The sequence below is a fragment of the Chroicocephalus ridibundus genome, chromosome 1, assembly GCF_963924245.1.
Source record: "Chroicocephalus ridibundus chromosome 1, bChrRid1.1, whole genome shotgun sequence".
Lineage (NCBI taxonomy): Eukaryota > Metazoa > Chordata > Aves > Charadriiformes > Laridae > Chroicocephalus > Chroicocephalus ridibundus.
In genome coordinates this window covers 61967619-61984022 of record NC_086284.1, presented here as the reverse complement: position 1 = coordinate 61984022, position 16404 = coordinate 61967619, and the positions used below count along the sequence as shown (strand labels likewise).

Here is a 16404-nt window from a genome sequence, read left to right as displayed (position 1 = left end):
ATTCTCAGTTGCTAAAATGAGGCTGATATATTTTGACCTCTGCCTGAAGCCATTCTTACGTTTGGTAACACACTGTAAACATTCATTGGTCTGTAGTTCCACATTACATTCATATTTACTGTCTGTAGTGTGTTTTGCCTGTGTCTTTGTTCCCTTTGTTTCCCCAAAACCAGCTTTACCCAGTTGGGTTTCTGTGATGACTGTTGGCGATTGGTGAGTTGATTATAGCCTTGAGAGCCTTGATTACCCTCCTGTGCCTGCACTCTCAAGATCTCTGCTGTCATCCCATGCCTGTAAGCCCGGATGCTGCATTTTATGAAAGGGTCATAGATAGCTCATTCTATGCAAAATTACAGCTTGTTATTACTATATGTTAGAGGAGAAGAGCTATGTAACAATAAGCATTACGCCACACGATTGTAAAAAGCTAAGCAAAAGACAAAGTTAATTAACAGTTACCTGGTCATTAGATGACTGCTGTTAATAGCTAAAATAAATCTTCAGGCAGGCCAGAATAAGTACAGACAAAGCCTGGCAAGTTCCAGGGCTTGTGCTCTTAACCTGACACACAACTTGTGGTCTGTTACAAGTGGTGGCAACCTGATATTTACTAGGCTACAAGACTGCGTGTCCCTTTTTGGCCTGGGAGTCTCTGACCCTGTGAAAAGCTGTTGATTAATGTCATAATCGGATAATTAATACAGTTGTATTTTCTCTTTCTTTGCAGGTTCTTAGAGTGGTTCGGCTTATAAAGATTTCTCCTGCTTTGGAAGATTTTGTGTATAAGATATTTGGACCAGGAAAAAAACTTGGGAGTTTGGTGGTATTTACTGCCAGCCTTTTAATCGTAATGTCAGCAATCAGTTTACAGATGTTTTGCTTTGTGGAAGAACTGGATAGATTTACAACCTTTCCACGGGCAAGTATAAACAGCATTGATTACTCGTTGCTCGTTATTATTTTCATATCATTGATATATCGTATTTGTTATTATACTAGCAGTCTTCCTTTCCTTCTGAGAACCATGAGAACCAGTTTATCTCCATATGTGTAGATAAAAGAATTGTATTTTCTGGGTGTAAGAGTCTTCCTATAGTCCTTCAGTAGTGAGGTTTGTCTTTCTTTGGGTTGGGTATTATATTTCTGCTGTTGAGGGAATATAGGGAAATGTTATGTATGCACCCTGATGATGACACGACAAAGCATATGCCTTAACGGCACTCTACCACGTTGCAGAAAGAGGATTCATGCACAATCAACACTATTAGCTACAAAATTCATATAAAACATGTCTACACATAATTTATATTTTCATATTATTAAAGTGGTTGTTCTTGATTTGTACAGGAATGCTCATTTTACACAGGGTTATAAAACCTGTCTGCATTGACAAAATAAGTGTTTGCCTTTTGGATATAAATAATGGATATTTAGGGGCATTGTGTTAATTCAGAACAGAACATTGAAAATCAGTGGAAATTGGAGCTAATGTATGTATTGAAGCACACTGTTCTGAATAAAAATACTGCCATTTCTTTAATAATGGATTAGACTGAGTGTACATGGGTTGCTTCCAGTGACATTTGTTTCTGTCATTCCAGTTTGGTTATCCAATGTATCTATTTTAGTGAAACTGCATTGGTTAGAACAATTAAATAACAATGAATAAGGCAGCCTCAAGGGTCATGCATTTAGCAAACAAAATGGCTAGGCAACAATTTTTAATTATCAACCTGGACTTGATGTATGGGAAGCTGGCCAGCGAATGTAAGACAAAAAATGCCTTCCCACAGGGAACAGTGTACCACCCTGCTTTCTATTTCGGAAAACGTGCTTAGAAAAGCAGCCAGTAACATCATTAAGCATTCAATATAATTCATTTTTTAAATGCTGAAGAAAGCAAAAAGAATATAATAAAACATAAGCTTTCCTAATGAAGTCAGGCCTCTGTCTCTAAATTGAGTGATAGTACCACCTTGCTGTACGCCCAAGTCCCTTGTATAAGATGTTTCAGTATAAGGTATATACCTTGTATAAGGTATTTCAGAAGTATCTGAGAAAGATCCTCTTGCAGGAAAACATTGACAAAATATATCAAGATGTTAGTAAAGTTTTAAATTATTTTGGACATTTTGATCTGAGGCCATTTAGGCCTCAGTAAGAACTATCCTATTGAATTTTAACAGATACATGTGTGTACTAAAATACCTGTTTGAAGAGTTAGAAAATACTTACTCCAGTAAATAATTCCATTTTTTCCAAACGGAAAATATCCAAATTTGTTTTTTATTTTCTGTCAAAAGACCTGTTACCAATATCAAAGGAGTGTTCCAGCAATACTGGATTGAAACATTTTTAATACTTTTTATATGATAGCCAGAAGCAAGAGTCTCTCATTATTTTTTAATTATTGTTTATTTGTATATGTATTCACCTCGTTATGAATGGTTCAGAAGCATGCTTTATAGTATATGGTTTCTTTTTGTAGTTTTCTAATGAAACATCTCTTAATAGGGTAATAGATTCAGTTAAAATTTTGCACTCGAAAATTGCTATCGATGATGTGAGTGATGGTGTCCCTCCAAAGGAGTGTGTCTTCCTAGCGAAGACTGGGGAATTCCGACTGGTGTTGTCTGCTCTAAATAAAGACCACTGAATCAGTTTACAATAAGACAGTTATAAAATATGTGATCTGAGGTTTGTCTGGAATGTATTATTTTCAAAATGTGACTGAAGAAATACTTGCATTACTGCGTAATGTAGGAGATAGTGTGAGGTCTGCATCAGCAGAATTTGCTACAATAAATTTTTAGGGGCTTACCCCCGAAGAAGAGCAAACCTAAAATGGCCAGGACTGTTGCAGTGGACTTTTTGTGCTACGAATACAGAGAGGAAAAGCACACTAACAAAAATGGTGACACTACAGGCTAAATTTTGAGTTTGCACATTAAAGTGCCTTCTGCACTGAAACAGACAAAACCTAAAATCATTTTGAAACAGTAAGTGCTTTATAAGGAGGCACAGTATGGGTTTTGGAACAAGTAGACCTCCTCCTTCCGCTAATGCCTCTAAATTGCATGTTTTCACATGGTTTCCTGACAACAGTCAATAGGCACAATCTCAGTGTTGCCATGGCTACAAATTTCACCCTTCTTTTGGCCATTGCAACTTCTCGAATGGACTGGCTTTCTCACTAATACTAAATATAAAAAAAATAGATGTTTGCTATACTGTTTTCAACCGATCCGACTTCTCTATTTTTGTACGTCTTCTTGGTCTGCAAGTACTGAGCCATGAGAAGGACAGGGGGTGACCCTGTCCTTCTCCTTCCCTGACCTCCCGAAGAAGGAATGGGATGGCAGGGGTTCTGTTCAGAGGCATCACTGTAAGATGGCCGCTAAGAAATTTTAAAATTCACTGTATGGAAGACAAACCACATTGTTAGTGTCTCTGACTTCCATGCCCTGGTTTCTCTTGGCGTTTGGAGCCATGTGTTGACTACTTGAAGGCTCAACTTCCAAGGCCAAGAATACTGATCTTCTTTTAAATGGGTCAACACAAGGTGCAAGGCAGGTACAACTGATCTCAGCAGCAAAAATCCCCCTGACTTTGGCAAAACCAGGACATCGCTGCTAGCCTTGAGCTTGGAGAAAGCTCAAGTTGTGAAATGTTAGTTCAACCCCAGCATCACCCATTAAAAAAGTTGAACGATGTAGTCTTAGTTCTCTGATGCAGTTACAGTCTCAGTGCCACTGACACATTTTTACAGGACACCTACTGTTCTCTCAGGGTATTGTTGAGCACTCATGGCTCTGTTAGGAGAAAAAAGGTAAGTTTACACAGGTAGAACGGATTGCAAATATTTCACAGCACTGGCCTAAATCCTGTTAGCTTAATTTGCAGAAGTAATCCCACTGACTGAAGGGCCGCTTCCATGCATACAGGCATTGGGATTTGGCCCATAATATTTTACAGACAAGCCGCAGTTACGTGTCAAGTACATTATAACTCTAAGTAGTAATTCGTGTAGCACCGCCCGTGTAGTAGTCGGACAAGGTATCAGAACTCGTACATTCCACCGAACCTTTGCCAATCTCCCACTATAAATAAAAAGGCAGTTCGACTTCCATCATCAAAACAGCTAATTAAGTAATAGGGCATAAATACTCAAAGAAATTGACAGTCTTTTCTATAACACAGATTAATTCAGAAAATCACCATTTGCATAAATCTCTAAGTCTCATCTTCACAGATGTTGATTCTGTCAGCTAGTTGCATTTCAAATTAATTTTAAAATAAACAGTGGGAAGTATACCTTTCAACTAAAAATAACTTGCTCTGAAGGAGATTGCTGGGTGCGAAGCACATACTCATTCTGCAATGCTGTATTTTCTTAAAACTAATGTGTTATCGTATACTAGACTCTAATGTTATAATAAAATATTTAAATTATATTGAAAGGTCATTATATGTAAGTATATGCTTTCTGGACAATGGTTTTAGATGGAAAATTAGATTTTCATGATGTTAAAAGAATGTCTTTTCCAAATTAATCTAGTGCTTGTATTAATGGGGGGTCCACAACATAGTATTGGAGGTGTCTTTATACCTTGAAGAATTTATTAAAATACATATTTTTAAAACGCAATAAACTATAGTAATTTAGTGTGATTCAGAAGAAGGGATACTGCAGTGGTTCAATTATCCAGTCCCTCGGGTGTTTCTAAAGCCAGCAGTGGGTGTATTACTTACTGTAGTGCCCACCTTATATTTCAGCAAGGAGTGTCATACCAGCCAGGTCACACAGGACAACCGCTGCCCCAGAGGTGCTCTGAGTGCAGGGAAACAGCAACTGCCTGGTTCAGCTTCACCTCCCCAGCACAAAGGGAAGCTGAGAAGTGGTGCTGGTCACTCAGGGAGTGGTTGCTTGTCTTCTTCACCCTCAAGCACTACTGGAAGCTATAAGGTATAAAGAAGGCTGGATTTCCTGCTCGTTTCCCAAGTGCTCCTCTGGCCACAGAAGGCCTCTCCTAGCTAAAGTTTTGAAATGTTTCCTTCTCTGCATGTTTTGCGTGGGGAGAGACTTGAGGTATTTTGCAGAGCTAGATAACAATTCTTGGTGTTTTGTTGTGTTTGTGGTGGGGGTGTTTTTATGGGTTTTTTTTTGCAGGACCTTCATCAGGATTTTTTGTAAGGCAAGGAATCACTGCTGAGAGTCTGTACACTGTTGTACAGTGTAGGGACTCTGCGTGTGGTTGTGAGGGGGCACTGAGTCAAAGGGGGGATCTGGCCGCAGGTCAGCAGGGTGCTAGTTAAGGCCAAGGTTTCTGGCAGGAACATGCAAGTGGAGGGCACTCTGCAAATTCCGGCCCCCATATTTAGACTCTCCCAACACATGACATAGCAAAGATTTTAGCTGACATTTAAAGAAAGGTAGTTGCAAGCAGTTTTCTCTGTCTGCTGCTTCTAGTTTATACTAGCCATTGTTGTCTGTGGGACCTGCCTGTTCAAAGGAAAGGTTGGGACATCACATTTGGTGAAGATGTTGCTGATGTAGAAATTAAAGTCTGAAGTTTAACTTCGTCTCCCAGTGTGTGCAATTGCTCACTTGGATGCCTTGATCTGTTCTATGTACACCTTAGCTTCACTTCTTGCGAGTGGTTTGGACTTGTAGGCTTAATCATCTCTGAAAAATTGATTAGTGTGATTTAATTCTAAAAAGCATCTGTAAAAATAGCTCTCAAACTCCTTGGTCTTAGCCCAACAGTGTGCTTATGCTTATGTCTGCTTCAGAATGGCACAGAACATAGCAGCAATAAGAAACCAAGCTGGGTTCTGGTATGGGCTTTTTTTGTGACAACCAGCAGGCAAATTTTTTACAAAGGCCTTAGCAGCTAAGTGTTTGCGACCCCTCTAACAGAGTAAAAGTGCACAACTCTTCCGCTGGACATCTAGAGACGCCATGACCCAATTCTTATTACTGTAAAATATGTACTAGCTATAATGGACAGGAGAAAAATCTTTAGTCCTAGGATCCTTATCAGCGGTCAGTGAAAGAGGGCGACACACTGAGCTCAAGCACTGGCCTCCTGATACTGATACTGCTTCATCGTTAACATTCTCCCTGCTTCCAGCAAACTCTCTCGGAGGCAGTCCCTGGACACAGGCAGGGGAATAGTTCTTTCCAACTGGGCACTCCAAAAAGGCAGTGCCTTTTATGCAGTGCCTTCCATAACAAGAGGCACCAGATTAGGTTGTCCCTGCCCTACCGAGCCCTCCTACGTCACCCCAGCAGGCTTTGCACTTGTACGACCTCCTTTCAAATTTTAAGCATATAGCATGCACCCTCAATTTCATAACACAGAAACACTAAGCTATGCCACATCCTTATCCTTCCTTCAGATAGATGGAACCAGCTTCTTGTCACCAAATAGGAATGATGTGTTATGGCCATAGGGACATCACGTAGGGCCAGGAGGAGATGCAGGACCAACTGCTATACACATGCACATGGACAGTCTGCTCTAGAGTAAATTGGCCTAACTGCAGGGTAGAAATCACAGCCTGGAGTGGAATCCCTTAAGGGTGTGGGTGTAACCTTAAGGGTCCTGTTTGCATTGGGAGGAACTGCTTAGAGAAGACATTGTTTTGTTTGGAAAACTCTGCAAACTTGATAAGGAGCACAAGCATAGTACGTTCCTATAGTTAGTAATATAAACTTGAAGTCTCCCTCCACCAGTTTTGCCAGCAGCGTTGAAAAAGGAATTAGAAGACATTTTGTTGGTTTTCAAGCACATAAGTTTATATATCTACATGTTTTCAGCTTTTCCAGCATGCATTTGGGCTTAGGGTAAGCTGATACAAAGGGCTCTCCAGATACTGTTTTCTCATGTGTGTCACAAGAAGAGTCCTGTTCACTTTGGGCCAAGGGCATTATTGTGTTAATCTGCTATTGCTGGGGGTGTCAGGCACACTGAGCATAAACATAATATACCTTTATCACCTAGTCAACATTTTGAATTGGAGGAATCCTATTATCTGGGGCCTGCACTGCTAATGTCCTCGGTTTCTAACACTTTTTTTGTTACGTATTAAACTTCAGTAAGATAACAGCTTTGGCCCTTGCTGTCTGGGAAGAGAGTACTTCTGATGTCAGGCAAAAGCAAAAAAAACTTGTGCAACAGTCTGGCATCATTCGGAGATTTCAGACTGTCAAGATCCCCACTTTGCTTGGCTACCACCGTCCAACTGCTGTGTCTGGGGCAGAGCACCGTCCTCAGTGTCTGCGTGTAGAATCATAGAATCATAGAACCATTTAGGTTGGAAAAGACCCTTGGGATCATCGAGTCCAACCACCAACTCCACTCTACAAAGTTCTCCCTTACACCATATCCCCTAACACCACATCTAAACGAGTCTTAAACATGTTCAGGGATGGTGACTCCACCACCTCCCTGGGCAGCCTATTCCAGTGTCTGACCACTCTTTCTGTGAAGAATGTTTCCCTAATGTCCAGCCTAAACCTACCCTGCTGCAGCTTGAACCCATTCCCTCTTGTTCTATCGCTAATTACCTGTGAGAAGAGACCAGCACCAACCTCTCTACAATGTCCTTTCAGGTAGTCGTAGAGAGTGATGAGGTCTCCCCTCAGCCTCCTCTTCCTCAAACTAAACAGTCCCAGCTCCTTCAATCGCTCCTCATAAGATTTATTCTGCAGGCCCTTCACCAGCTTTGTTGCCCTCCTCTGCACTCGCTCCAGCACCTCGATATCTCTCTCGTATTGAGGTGCCCAGAACTGGACACAATACTCAAGGTGTGGCCTCACCAGTGCTGAGTACAGGGGGACAATCACCTCCCTCCTTCTGCTGCTCACACTATTTCTAATACAAGCCAGGATGCCATTGGCTTTCTTGGCCACCAGGGTATGATGTACATGTCATGCTCACACATTATTCATGTTGAGTTAGATTCTGGTCTGTGCTGTAGGCTCAAGTTGGGGTTTCAAAGGTCTAAGACATCTGGGTTCTAGGTTTATCTGGATTTATATATTCCTATCACCGAAGACAGTTGGTTGAAACGTTGTCATTATTCCTTCTATTTTGACATGTATCCCTGATCTGAAGGGATTTGAAAATGTTACAGGAACAGTTCCACAAAGAATGCTATTTACAAAATGTATAGGTCAAAAATCTGACTCACTGAAACGAGTGGAAGTGCTGGGACCTTGCCTTGTATTGGTTAATCTCATCTGTGGGGTGCCTAGAATGCTTCTGCTAAGATAATATGTGTGGTCACATTTAATGATAACACTTTATTATAGGTATATTTATAGACAGGTAACACAGAAGAATAAACATAATCAAAAAATCACAATACGGTATAATATTCAAAACAATGATCTCTGGTGCTCAGGATATTTCTCCTATTTTGTCAGCCCTGGAGGAAACAAAATAGCGCTTTGTGTGGGCGAATGGACCTAGGACTATATTTACACGTTGCAGATTACAGTTCAGTCAAAGGTTAAACTATTTATTTCTCCTTTAGCTCTGGAATAGCATTTCACCCAACTTCAAAAATTGAAATACGTTTGTTTATTAAGATTTAAATACCAAACCAAAACAGGTGTTCTACTCTGATAAATCAACTTGAGGACTGTCATATTAGTGTAATTTGCGAATTGTTAATTTGTTTTTAATTCTTTTTCTTTCAGGCGTTCATGTCAATGTTTCAGATTCTGACACAGGAAGGATGGGTGGATGTCATGGATCAGACACTGAATGCTGTAGGACATATGTGGGCACCAGTAGTTGCTATTTATTTTATACTATATCATCTTTTTGCTACTCTGGTAAGTCTTCACTTGCTGCTATGCTGCGCCTGCCTTTGTTTTGAATTATTCTCATAGTTCTTGTATTACTTATTTTTCTCAGCTAGTTAAAACTAATTGTGATGCGCATTTTCAGCATAGAGGACTTTAGGATTAGTTCTTTGATGTGGTAGAATTTACCCTTCAGCCATGTGGCATAAAGGGGTGGCCTTTGTTCTGCTGCGAGGTGGGTGTTCTTCATAAGATCCAAGTCACGCTGCTAGACTAACAACTTGTTAGCAACAATCGCTAACTGTCTTGTACCTCCACGGTTCTAATGACTGCAGAGTTAAACAAGCTTTTCTTCATCATGTAGAAATGGTCTTCTCGGCTTCCGTTACATTCTCTTGGCAGCAGTAATTAAAGTGAGAAGTGTAAAGCCTCAGGATATAAACTCTTAACTGGAAATCACTACTTTTCTGTTGCCTGATGCAAAATCAATGCATGGGAAATACGTGTTACAGTATAGCAAGCAATAAAATGATGAGAACTAATGCAGCGGTTCCGGCACGTGTGTGGAAATGGGGATTGTATCTAAAAAAACGTTTTTTCTGTATGCATTTCAAATAGGATGATTACATTTTTGTCTGGCGAGAATGGTAAGGAAAACAGCTTTTGGGATATTCTCTATCAATAAAGGCTTGGTACTGTATTTTGAATACCAACACAGAGAAAATACCACAGTCAGGGGAATAGCCATTTTACACACCCCTGATTTGCTCCTACTTTTGCTCATTTTGTATTTTGCATTCACTGCAGGTTTTGGTGCACTTATTTTCACTTTTTTCATTCCATTTTCTTTCTTTGCTCAGTTGTCTACTTATGTAAGGTACTAACAGTATTTATGCAATCTCCATCAGTTTCCATGTACTTCTTTTTCTTTAGAGTATGTCCTGTTTCACTCTAAAGACTGAATAATCCAACTGTAATTGTGGGTTCAAACCATATTCCTTCATATGGGTTGAAATCTTAACCACTTTCTAAATGGCAGTAAAGTGCATTTGATGCTCTTAGAGCTTTTTAACCAAATTAAAGTATAAGCCAAATGAATGTACGTATCAGCAGATATATAGGACATGTAATTTTGCTCGCAAGGGTCAGACAGAGGAGTCCTTGGGGTCTGGAAAAGCAACTTTTCGTGATTAAGTGATCTTTAAAAGTCCTTGGGAAGTGGCATTAGAAAGCAAAAGGGAAGTGAGTTTTGGTCATGGATTTGAAAGCAGTTACTGGTTAGAGAATCTTATTGCTGTTTTTCTGATTCTTCGCCAAGAACATTGAACTGGGATCCATTTTTATCTCTTAGATGAGCATTAAGCAAGCCCATAAAGTGAATTAGTGTCAGGTGGCTTCTGTGCTAAAAATTCACACCTTAATTGAGAAGTAACTTAGCTGTAAGAGCAGTTTTAGTGTTCTGCTGTATGTTTCATGTTTTGAAAGAGTCATCTGGGACTTCTCCATTTGTTTACTCAAAGCACTCATTTTGCTAGGAGCGAAGTCACTTTTCAGTACCCCATCCTCCGTCCTTTTACAGGGAATTTGCATTTAAGTACACGGTCCTTGCATTACTTCCTAAGCATACACATTTCTTCTCATTCACCTATGCAAATTTTACATGGACAAAGAAACTCTGCTAAGGCAGCCTTGCAGAATTACCTGGCCTTACAAAGTTGTTCGTTTCAGTTCTAAGATCTTCCTCAGATCCTGGAAGAGAAAAGCTATCTAGGACAGAGTTGTCTGGAGGCAAAAGAAGCTTAAAGAAAGAAAACAACATGGAATTTGTAAAGGAGCACAAAAATGGTTGGGCTGCTACTAAAACCAAAAAGAAGAGTTCTAAGAATAAACAGCTGTCACTGACTAACAAAAGTGAAGTCAAATGAAGAAATGACTTTCACCATCCAGAAGAGGGGGAGGATTAGAATTGAGAAGTGATAATTGCAGTCATTTGGCAAAGCAGACTGTAGAGCCTTGGAAAGAAATGAATAGGTTTCACATTAGAAGGCAAAGAAAAGTTGAAGCTCAAAAAACAAAACCTCTGTTGGAAGCGAGGACTGTTATTAGTTGAGATGGCAGTGGAGGAAGTTAAACAAATAAGAAGTTTGTGTTTAACTTTTCTTTTGTGGTACATCGTCTCTGGTTCTTGTTGAAAGAAAGTGAAAAAGGAATTAATGAAAGTCTTGATGCCTTGATACATATCCGTGTGTGAAACAACAAGACTGTAAGTGGTGATATATTTAATGAGTACTGTACTTCTTTAGAGTGTGAAACTGTACTTCCTTAACTAGTATGCTCTGAGCTGCAGGTAGTGGAATATCATAAACTGTATAAAGTATCTGAAGAAAAACAACATACTGTAAAATCATGAAAGAATGGTAGCAAAACTGTTCGTCAGCAATTAGGGATCAATGCAGTTTGTGGCAGCGATTATGTATTTTAACAGAATTCTTTCTTGCTTTGCCATTCTGAGGCCATCTTATCTTCCACTCCTTGTAGTAGTTGGATCATTGAAAACTGTATGAGGTTCTGTTTAAGTATGTGGCATATATAATATGTCTTTTCAAACAGCTGCAGGAAATTCTACATATTGCTAAAGACCGTTTCCTACTAAAAGAACATTTCTTTTTCTGAACACTGACATTTTGTAAATTTATGGGTGAGAGTCCCTCCTGTGTCTTCTGTACCTTTATAGTTCATGGAGGGAAGGGGAATCCTGCTCTGGAACAAGGTCCAGACACCCAGCTTAGATGCAGTTTGAGTTCCAAACTCCTGGTCTGGTGTACTAAGCTACTTAAATTTCATCTTCCATATAGGTGGTGAATAATTTTCCAATGTGATTGAATGACAGGCAAACTTGCATTTCATTTCGAACAGTGGTGGACAGATAATGTCTGCTCTGGTGTTCACTCAGTGGTCCAAGATCACAGAAATATTTTAAGCCTGTAACTCTCTTAAAAGAGCTTAGATTCCTTCTGATATCTCTAGGAAATTGCTGCTTGCCTGTAGTAGCCCAGCATGTTTGAGGATATTTGCCTTGAACCTCAGAGACTAAAACCGTAGCAGTTGCTGACAGCTGTAAAGCTATGTATATACAAATTTACTGCCTTAAGATGAAAGTTGTCTGAGGATATATGCTGAATGGTGGTATCCTCCCTCGCCTGCATCCTTGCTCTCCTACTTCTGTCTCCTTCTTAGCGATATCAGTCACATTTTCAGCTTATTTGGCCTCTGGTCAGTATCTCTACGCAAGGAAAATATAATAATCTGATATACACTTTTTTACCCTGGTATTCTTCCTCCTAGATGCATATCTACACAGTATTTAGTGTTTAGTAATTTAAAGTTCATGAGTTTCCTATACTGTGGCTCCCAGTGCATGCAAATAATAAGGCGGCTTACTTTTCTTTCAAAGTGGAATTAGCTACTTTGCACAGAGGCACTCTGAGCATTACGCAAGTCCGTAAAGTAAATTAATGTTACATAGCCTCTGTGTTAAAATTCACACCTTAATTGAGAACACCTTAACTTTATGACCTGTATTAGGATTCTGCTTTGTGTTAGGCTTTTTTAATTATTATTATTTCTGGTTATTTTAATTTTATTTTCATATGAAATACATTTTTATGGGTATATTGTTAAACATACATAATGCATTGATCATAAAACCTAGAATTCAAAATTTTAAAATTCATATAGTAATTGTATGACATGCTAAAAACCAATTCGCTACTTGCAAAATGGCTAGCAGACATATAGTAGCAGGTAATATTAGTTCAACAGCTGTCAAAGGCAAGACTCCCATTTACATCAGTAGGGCCCTCATTTTTCCATGTCATTTCATAGTACTTCTTAAGAAAAATACGACAAGCTGTCGTGGTAACAAATAATTTGCAATTGTTTTGTAGATTCTACTCAGCCTGTTTGTTGCTGTTATTTTGGACAATTTGGAACTTGATGAAGATCTGAAGAAACTTAAACAAGTAAGAACACGTTTTTATTGTACTTGGAAGTAGTTTCAATAAAGCATTACTTTACTGGTGGTTTTATGGTAAAAGATGGGAAACATCATCAAAATGAACAAAACAGTAGATGTTGAAGAAAATAGCAGTGTTTTGTTAGTTGACCATCACTAGATAGAAATTAAGAGATTGTAAAGAGATTGTAAAAGATTTATAAATTGGTTTAAATATTCAATGAAAGTCAATTTAGACAGTTATGTAATTAAAATTATTTTAAAATTACAGCTAGGTCATCTTTTTGCTTATAATCTAGTGAAAGATGTCCCTGCCCATGGCAGGGGGGGTTGGACTAGATGATCTTCAAAGGTTCCTTCGTAGTCAAAACATTCTGTCATTCTATGATATTTTATAAGGACACCATAGCACTGCTGCAGGGGAGAGTACTGGCAAGGGTCCACAGACAGGAAGCAGAAGAAGGGTCTAGGTTGACTATGTTAGGTGAATGCTAAAGACATTTGGCAAAGTTAACTTGCGTGATTGATCCTCCAGATTTGGGGACCAAGATTACCAAGAAGCCATTCTCTCATGCTTGAAACCCCAAAGGACAATCACATAAACCAAACGTAACTAGAGAGTTCATGTTGGCCATTATGACTTCGTGCACAAACCACCAGAGAGGAGGATATCTGTCACTTTTACATAAATATATAGCTGTGCGTTAATCTGTGCAATGATGGGCAAAATCATCAACATTTGCCTATTTCATGCACAAAATACCAAATTGAGAGCTTAATATGTGGGAAACTCTTTTGTAATATTTGGGCTATAGTCTTCTTTCACCTATCATTTGCTGGTTTTCTTCACCTTGCAGGTGCATCAGCAATTGTTATAGAATTATGTTTTTTCAATTATTGAAAAATAATCACCCAGACAATTTATCACAGAATCACAGAATCATAGAATGGTTTGGGTTGGAAAAGACCTTAAAGATCATCTAGTTCCAACCCCCTGCCATGTCCAGGGACACCTCCCACTAAACCAGGTTGTGCAAAGCCCCATCCAGCCTGGCCTTGAACACCTCTGGGGACGGGGCATCCACAATTTCCCTGGGCAACCTGTTCCAGTGCCTCACCACCCTCACAGGAAAGAATTTCTTCCTAATATCTAATCTAAATCTCCCCTGTTTCAGTTTAAAACTGTTACCCTTCTGTCAAGGATGTGTTGTGAACAGAGTGATTAACTTCACTCGTAAGAGAGAAGCAGTGAAATATTTATTGATATAAAACAGCGATGTAACAAAGTTGATAGTAAATGCGACGGTGTTTTATGAGATTCGATGGCAAAGTACACTTGGTTATTTACTGCATAGAGGCCAGGGTCAGACAAGCTGTCAGGGAGACCCTCCTGTTGAGTCATGAGGTTCAGAAAGGACCCCTTGCTTTCTAAACTTCTCAGAGAGGAGTTTAGGTGCGGCTGGATCCAATCTTACTCCCAGACTTGGTCAATGGTTTATGTCTAAAGGGTTATATATGCGCAGTCAATTCTTTCTATCACTTAGCTAAGATTTCAAAATTTAGCATGCCATTAGTCACTGACTGAGGACCTGCTGTGGCAAGGAATCTCTTGATCTTGAGAAGTAAACGTCACCTTGAGAGGCATCCCTGCTCAAGGGGAGATCCTGTCATGCAGCCCGGTGCCGTTCAGGAAAGCTCAAAGGGCTCCTGGGCTGTTCACTATTTATGGGGGTAAGATGTTTGATCTATAGTCATATTTGCATATTGACCACAGTACCAGTATTGCTTAGTTAGCCCTTTGCTACTGTGTTGTTATCTGTCACGTCGAAACGACGTTGAGCATGGTGCAGCCATCACGACTACATGCTACCATTGTGACCACCATGGGTGGTTATCGCTTGGGCAGGGTTACAGAAATAAATGTCAGGTTGGCACCTGGGCACAGGGAGCACACTGTCACAGCCTCATTCTGTCACTACACACCCTAATATAGAGTGTGTCCCCATCTTTCCAGTAGGGCCCCTTTACTTTGGAAGGCTGGTGTAAGGTCTCCCCAGAGCCTTCTCTTCTCCAGGTTGAACAAGCCCAACTCTCTCAGTGTGTCTTCACAGGAAAGGTGCTCCAGCCCTCTGATCATCTTCATGGCCCTCCTCTGGACTCGCTCCAACAAATCCGTGTCCTTCCTGTGTTGGGAGCCCCCGACACAGTACTCCAGGTGGGGTCTCACAAGAGTGGAGAAGAATGGCAGTCGATTCCCTCGAACTGCTGGCAATGCTTCTTTTGATGAAGCCAACAATACGGTTGGCTTTCTCAGCTGTGAGCGTACTTTGTTGGCTCATGTTGAGCTTCTCATCCACAAAGACCCTCAAGTCCTTCTCCTCAGGGCTGCTCTCAATCCGTTCTTTGCCCAGGCTGTATTTGTACTTGATATTGCCCCAACCCACGTGCGTATTTTAATAGGCTGAGGGTAGGCAAAAGGTTGGGAGGCAACGTAGCCAGGACAGCTGACCCAAACTGACCAAAGAGATATCCCATACCATAGGACATTGTGCTCAACAATACAAGTTAAGAGGAAGGAGGAGGGGAGGGGGCACTCATCATTAAGGCATTTGTCTTCTGGAGCGACCACTGTGCGTACTGAAGTCCTACTTCCCAGGCAGTGGCTGGACACCGCCTGGTGATGGGAAGTAGAGAATAAATCTTTTGTTTTCCTTTGCTTCCAAGCGCGGCCTTTGCTTTTTCTGTATTAAACTGCCTTTATGTCAGCCCATCTTGTATTTCATCTTATATTGTCCACCGTAGGTCCTGCTGAGGAGGGGAGGGATAGAGCGGCTGGGTGGGCACGTGGCGGCCAGCCAAGGTCAGCCCACCCCAAAGGCCGTGCTGCCCCACCCCTCCATTGTGTGCAAGGCCGTGCTGCCCCACCCCTCCATTGTGTGCTCACACGGAGGCAGCATATATAATGCCGCACTCGCCCAACGCTGGCCCATGGCAGACGTTGTCTCTGCTCCTGCACGGTGAAGGGAGACAGCGGCTGACACGGGGTCAGGGGGCTGCCGCCCTTCGCAGACCCAAGGCACACGACCAGTGGTGACTGTGGGCAGCAGGGTTCGGTGGCTGACAGCCCCACACCCCAAGCCTTCAGGCATGAGGCAGGATGGTGTGGGCTGGGGGCCTGTGGCACGCAGGTGCCCCTCGCCCCATCGAGGCCCGGTGCAGGCCCCACTCCCCAAGCCTTCAGCCACGAGGCGGGACGGTGTGGGCCAGGGGCCTGTGGCACGCAGGTGCCCCTCTCCGCGTCGGGGCCCAGCGCAGGCCTCACTCCCCAAGCCTTCAGCCACAAGGCGGGACGGTGTGGGCCAGGGGCCTGTGGCACGCAGGTGCCCCTCTCCGCGTCGGGGCCCGGCGCAGGCCCCACTCCCCAAGCCTTCAGCCACGAGGCGGGACGGTGTGGGCCAGGGGCCTGTGGCACGCAGGTGCCCCTCTCCGCGTCGGGGCCCGGCGCAGGCCCCACTCCCCAAGCCTTCAGCCACAAGGCGGGACGGTGTGGGCCAGGGGCCTGTGGCACGCA

General features: G+C 41.6%; 1 protein-coding gene across 2 annotated transcripts in view; it reads left to right on the top strand.

Annotated features, from left to right (window-relative positions):
* Nucleotides 1–16404, top strand: part of NALCN (sodium leak channel, non-selective) — a 239167-nt gene that overhangs the window by 132407 nt on the left and 90356 nt on the right. For both annotated transcript variants that reach the window (XM_063337103.1, XM_063337098.1), the window contains exons 13-15: nt 728–919; nt 8711–8848; nt 12766–12840. In XM_063337103.1, the coding sequence (XP_063193173.1) occupies nt 728–919; nt 8711–8848; nt 12766–12840 (405 nt within the window). The remainder of the gene's footprint in view (nt 1–727; nt 920–8710; nt 8849–12765; nt 12841–16404) is intronic.